General features: G+C 43.4%; 1 protein-coding gene across 2 annotated transcripts; it reads right to left on the bottom strand.

Annotated features, from left to right (window-relative positions):
- Positions 1-480: 480 nt before the first annotated feature.
- Positions 481-5803, bottom strand: LOC124667061. Of its 2 annotated transcripts, XM_047204392.1 has the most exons (5): positions 5737-5803; positions 3852-4117; positions 3463-3539; positions 1706-3053; positions 481-1464 (listed from the first exon to the last, which is right to left on the bottom strand). In XM_047204392.1, the coding sequence occupies exons 2-5, from the start codon at positions 4006-4008 to the stop codon at positions 827-829; spliced, it is 2220 nt and encodes a 739-aa protein (XP_047060348.1). In that variant the 5' UTR covers positions 4009-4117; positions 5737-5803; the 3' UTR covers positions 481-826. The 2 variants fall into 2 exon arrangements, with proteins under 2 accessions (XP_047060348.1, XP_047060347.1); XM_047204391.1 differs by lacking the exon at positions 5737-5803 and having other exon boundaries at positions 3852-4723.
- Between the last annotated feature and the right edge of the window lie 438 nt (positions 5804-6241).

Here is a 6241-nt window from a genome sequence, read left to right as displayed (position 1 = left end):
CCTGTCGACTTCTAACTGAATCAACCTTTTCTCTCCGTTGCAGTAGTAGCAACTTTACCTTACCAGCAGACGTCACGCGTGGAATTTTCTCTCCATATTTCTTGTCCACTGAGCTGAACTTGAGATGCCAAAAGTGCCTAGTTGCAGTCTTGCAGATAAGATTCATGTCAGCATTGTCCAAGATAAACTCTGTTTTTCTATATTCTGAGCCTGTTTGTTTGCTTCAGCTTGCTGCTGCCATCTAACAATGCCCTTGATGTTCATGAAGCGTCTCGAAGTCTCGGAAAGATGCTTCCAGAGGCCATGAAAATCTGGGACAGAGGCCCTAACAGACAGATTTAAAAAAAATACGAAGGCCTAGAAAATATTTGTTTACTTTCCATTTAGATCAGGAAAATAGATATGCAAAGCATGAATAAAATTCTAAAGAATCACCGGTAAAATGGAGAGTAGGATTAACTTCTCCATGCTCTGAGCAAGGATATTAATTCATTTTGTATCACTGGCAAATTTCTATTCCAACATAATTCTTGCCTCAAGATTCATTCAACCAAACAGTGTGGTCCAACATTGCATCTTTAACTTGACCACTCATGCTTATCCAACATGCGGAACTTCACAGCAACCGGTCTAAACCAACACCTCAAAATCCCTACCGCTAACCCTGACTGTTCTCTGCTCTGTCTTCTGTCTTCAAAGAACGAAAAAACATATCTAATGTACAGATGAGAAATTTAATATTCTCTAGCACTTCCCATTGTTCCGAGCTAGCTAAATAAAGAAAATGGGCAAAACGAATGAATAACTACCTAGCAAGCTAGACTGATCAAAACTTTGCGAGCTGGAGAGCGAGCTCAGTGATCAGCCTGTCAAGGACGAAGTCTGCCACCTTGTCCCCTACCTCATCACCATCCCGCCGAAACTCCACCCAGCGGTCCGCCCTCACCAGGTCGCTCGACAGAATGCCATCAACGTCCACATCGAGCTCCTCATCAAGCTGGTAGCTCACCTTACCCCACAACTCCTTCATGGCACGTTCCCCCACGGGCTTCGGTCGAGCGCAGTTCGACCCGCGATTAGCGGCATCGTACTTCCTGTACATGTCGAGCAGCGCTTCGTTGGTCAGGTCGAATAGGAGGAACTCATCAGCAGACATGTCGGCCATGGCGAGGTCCAATGCAGCAGTGGCGGAGAAGCTGAGGTCGCTGTGCTGGCAGTCCTCTTTCTGGAGAGCTGCCATGTTATGCGAGCGCCATGCATCAAAGAGCGGTTCGGTGGCGAAGCTTGACCTGATGAATATGTCCTTGACATAGTTCAGCACGGCTTCATCCTTAGGGTCTGTTACTTGCAGTTGGAGATCATTCAGATCGCTGAAGTTGTTCTCTTGTACATTCAGATCGTCATTGCCAACTGAATCGTCAGCTTCATTTGAATCGAGAATATCTTCTTCCAGCGACGATGAATCTGTGAAACAAGAAAGTTTAAATTGGAATTGTTAGTGAGAGTATGAAATAATAAGTTGGACGAATGTGAAACTAATATTTCAATTATTAATGTGAATATGTATTTTTTCTTATTAAGAATGTCATTCTGAGATGCTAACCCAGGTTAAGAACTCTCAAATTAAACATTCTGAAGTGAAAATATTTTTCTAAAATTATACAAAGCTAATGCAGGTTTAGCATATTAGAAAAAAAAATCTCACCATCCATCATTGTATGGTCTGAGAAGGCCACATCCAGAACAGAGGTTGGACTTTCAGTCTCTTGTTCACATCCTAAATTTAACTCATCTTGAGAATCTTGATTGGGGTCAGGAACACAGCATGTACCTTCAAATGACTGGATGTGATTGTCGTTAGAAATCATTGGGTGTTCTTCTGCAACGCTGGTGTCTTCTGAAGGTTGAGCGGTGCAGGACTTGATCTGATCATCATAAACTGTTGTGTGTTGTTCTGCGATGTCGGACTCTTCTGATCGTAGAAGACCGAGAAGAGTACATGAATCAGCCTCTGTCGAAGAGTGAATACCGTCTTCATCACCACAAGATATTGCCTGTTGTTCTGTGATGTCATCTCCTGATGCTGAAGGATCATTACACATATTGGCTTCGGTTGAAGAGAGAAGCTGATCATCATCACAAGTTGCAGCAGCATGTTCTTCTGAAACATCAACCACCTCTGAAGGTAAAGGAGCAATGCATAAATCAGCTTCAGTCGATGCCTCGACACCACGCTTTTCTTCACTCGACAACACTTCAGGTACCTTAGTGTTCTCAGAACCACCAGCAACCTCACTGCAAGAACTCTCATCCACAGCGGATTTCACATCTCCGTCAACAACAATTTTTTCCGAAGCGTGCAATGCCAAGGCATCTTCTGGAATCACAAGATATTCAGCAAGTCTAGCCAAACCTTTTGATTCCAAAGAATGATTCCTAGTAGACCTGGAGCTTGTCAGCCTTTTGGACTCACCGCTTGAGATGGAATCAAGCAAGTGAGAGTAGCTTTCCAGTGATTCAGATAGCGAACGTGAACGCCGAAAACTTTGATTTCCATGTCTCCTCGAGGCGGTGGCCGTGTAAGGTTTCAGACAATCCCTATCATATGTGGCAGACGCTGACCGCGGAAGCTCTTCTATGATTGTTTCTCCTGACATCTTCTGCCCATAAGGGACCTTATGAAGAATCCCATCCATCGAAATGCTACGGTGGCTCTTCCGTTTCATGTGTTCCTCACCTATACTTTTGAGCTGTGAAAAACTCATATCGCTACTGGCACCATCCAGGGTGTTTTCATGCAAGTTTGTACCAGTTGCATTTTGTAGTGAAGATTTAGCACCATGTGAAGGACCATTGCCATTGGCAGCTGATTCACCATCAAAAACATAGACATTGCTTTCTAGATAATGTATCGAAAGTGTGCGCAGCAGCCTTGGTGCAACAGGAAGCATTTTTTGTTTCTGACCTTCCTTTCCATACAATTTTCTTGAAATAAAGGACTTTAGACCTGCCTTGCCAGAGTTCTTTTTGGAACCCTTTTGTTTATGTTTTACCTGAAATACGAGAAAATAATGGGATACGATCAGTTTACGTGTCCAAAGAAAAAATTATTTGGATGTGTATGTATTTTAGAGGACATAAGTACTTATCCAAATTATTTATATGTAATGCAGTGGCAGCACGTAAATCTTTATATACCGATGATTTTAAATACTTTACACACTTTCCTAAATAAATTTTAATTGTACAAGAACAAATGAGCAAAACAACTGTACAATAGATTATTTGTATTAGATAGACACAACAGCTCTTAAACTGTATATGGTGTATGAAAATTGACTACTGGATATACATAAATACTTCCTCTGTAATTAAGCTTGCCGAAATGTCTAATAGGTAGTATACAAGATAGAGGAAGAGAACTTCACATTTATTCAATCAAGGTGAGTTATTGATATATACCTGAGTGTTTTCATGGTCCTCTGTGACACCACTATCATCATCTTTCAACGGAGCATAGCAACCTCGAAGTCTACTTCCTACAATTAATTCAATAATAATTACTCCACATATCGTTTTAGGAGCATATATAAGTTGAATACTTGTAGATTCTTTAAACAAGGTATGCATTTGGTAATACTTCCACATAACAAGGAATTAATTATTTAGCACATTAAGCGTTAAGCAGGAACTTTTTCATCATTCATTATGAAAGGTCAAATGGGACAATCAGAAAAGCATTTGAGTACAGAATGACACATATTAGCTGCCGTGCTCTGTTTCTTCACTGGATCAAGCAAATAACTCAAGGAAACTCCAAAATGGTTAAAGATCGATCAGTGGCAACTTACCGCCAATGTTTTTGTCCTGACGATGTTTCTTGTCAGAGAGCATCTTCATAGACCGTGGACGCCGTCGAAGGCCAAAGAACTGAAGGAAGCTCCATCGACACCCCTGCATTTCCTTCCCATAAAACGTGGAGTCCTGATGATGCAGCAGCTGGTCCATTTGTTCTTGGCCCAGCAGCAAAGCGCACGGATGATGAATTAATAATTCCTTATCAGTACGACCCGTGCAGATTATGGAATGGTGCCTCGGCTTCCCTTGCCTTTGCGACCTGTTATGAACAGATTTGTCAATGATCAACTAACAACCTAGCAAAGCGTGTACCTAACGACTTTAGCAACTCCAAATAGATCATTGCCTGAAGACCATACTGGAGAAAGTGTATGAACGGAACAGATTTAGTACAGATAAAGATAGTCTCCGACCAAGTGTCAGTGAAAACCAGCAGGAGAAACGAAGATTGCTAATCATGAGGAAGCACATAAAGTAATCGAGGAGCATAAACCAAGAAACAGGGTTATAGGAGTAACTCAAGAGGAACGTTTGTGCTTTTCTAGAGGGGTCAATGACGGTGACATAAACGCACTTCTTTCAGAAAACATGGAGAGACATCCACCAACTGCATACAACTGAAACAATTTCTTAAGACACGCTGATAAAAAAAAATGTATATACGGATCCTTGTTGGTTAGTTAGTGTATCAACAACCAAATAAAAGCATAGAAGGAGGGAGCTACTTTAATGATGAAGAAAAATGGGTTGTAATTTCCTCCCATCTTCTTGAAACAACATATTTAAATCAAGAATGCAGAGGAGGCTTCTAAGAAAGAATCTGATAACTGACGCAGAAACTCTGGTCACATGTTAAGCAAGTGGTTGTTGTGCAGTGTTTCTCGGTATTCCGTCAGAAACACAAGATACTGAACCAAGGAAAAAAATAAGAGAAAAAAACATAGAGAAACGCATCCAATTGTCATGAAGATAAACCATGCTTGTAAGGAAAAATTAGTATAAAATGGACACTCTGAAAGGTACATGCACCATATCATCACTAGACTGATTCACTTGAAGGAAAACCACCAACTTACAGGGTCTCTATAGGACAAACCTAGGAAAGCGGCTTCATATATAAATAAATACTAGTTGTACCCTAACCAAAAGGGAAACAATCATGAGTAGTACCCAATCAGCAAAGTCAAAAATAAGTAATTACTCCCTTCAATGGGATCATCAAGTAAGTACTGTGAAGCCAATCCAATCTATCTAAACATCTAATCCATTCAACAGCCCATCCGTTCAATTCAACCTGTCAACAAGAACAACCAACGGTTTGGAGATGCACGGACCCGATGGAGCCATCATTCATGACACTCGATGCGTAATTACTTACTTGAGACATGGAAAACCCCATCAGGCACGGTTAACTCGAGGTTTTTCTGATTTTGTATGAATAAAACGCAGATAGCTGTAACGGCCATGAAAGGAAAACAGAGCGTTCCTCCATGTCCTCGTCGGAAACAGAGAGTTCCGGCCAAATCGGAAGGGAAATCTTAGTCAGATTGACGTCGCTGGACATGATCCCGTCTAGCCATGATCCAAAAACAACCAAAACACCGAGGAGAGACGCCCTGTTCCTGAATCCTGATGAGGTTCAGTTCTCCTGCCCCTGACGAACGAACGAACGGAACGAGCGAAGAGAAACGCTCGCCACGCACACACGCACGCACGCCTTTCCGCAAACAGATGAGAAACAGCAGGGACGACGCCGGAGCGTGAAGGCAACGATGAAAAAGAAGGCAGGAAACACGCGAAAAAAAATACAGAGCAAACCAAGAGAAACCCCGTCAAGAATACGGACATGGTTGGTCCGTGTGGGAAGTAGCGACGAACCTTGGTGGATGGATTCAGGCGACGCCGCCGCCGACGACGAGACGGGAAGGGAGGGAGGGGAGGGAGGGTTGGCGCTGCCTGCTCCGCCTCCGGGACCGGGCGGGCGAGGGAGGAGAAGGAGGAGGAAGAAGAGTTGGTGGTGAAAGAAAGAAAGAAAGAAAATGGATCCGGTCCGGGAGGGAGGAAAAGGCTGCGGCCTGCGTGTGCTGACCCGTTGAATACTTCAGCACTCCGCCACACCGGCCTTTCTTACCTCACCTCCTCCGTTAACCTCACCCCACTAATGCCTTCTGTAAATATCCTTTTCTTTCTAAAACAAAAGGTGGGAGCACCACATCCTGTTAAGGAAGAAAAAATAGACGGGATGTGATTCAAGGGTTTAATCTCCGGCGGGGGGAGCACGGTGCCGCCATCGAGGTCCCGGGTGTGCCGAACTGGAGTTACGGCCGCTTCAGGTTTAGGAGCGTGGGGAGGACGTCGCCATGGCGGGAATGGGGGGGGGGGG

Source organism: Lolium rigidum, chromosome 6 (genome assembly GCF_022539505.1).
Source record: "Lolium rigidum isolate FL_2022 chromosome 6, APGP_CSIRO_Lrig_0.1, whole genome shotgun sequence".
NCBI lineage: Eukaryota > Viridiplantae > Streptophyta > Magnoliopsida > Poales > Poaceae > Lolium > Lolium rigidum.
This window is presented reverse-complemented; position numbering and strand designations above follow the sequence as displayed.

Bases quoted from the DNA above. Each gene is read 5' to 3' on its own strand.
- LOC124667061 (XM_047204392.1), bottom strand. From the start codon at position 4,008: ATGGACCAGCTGCTGCATCATCAGGACTCCACGTTTTATGGGAAGGAA. The intron at 3,054-3,462 runs GTATATATCAAT...CTCGTATTTCAG, and splicing joins AGGACCATGAAAACACTCAG to GTAAAACATAAACAAAAGGG. The intron at 1,465-1,705 runs GTGAGATTTTTT...CTTGTTTCACAG, and splicing joins AGACCATACAATGATGGATG to ATTCATCGTCGCTGGAAGAA.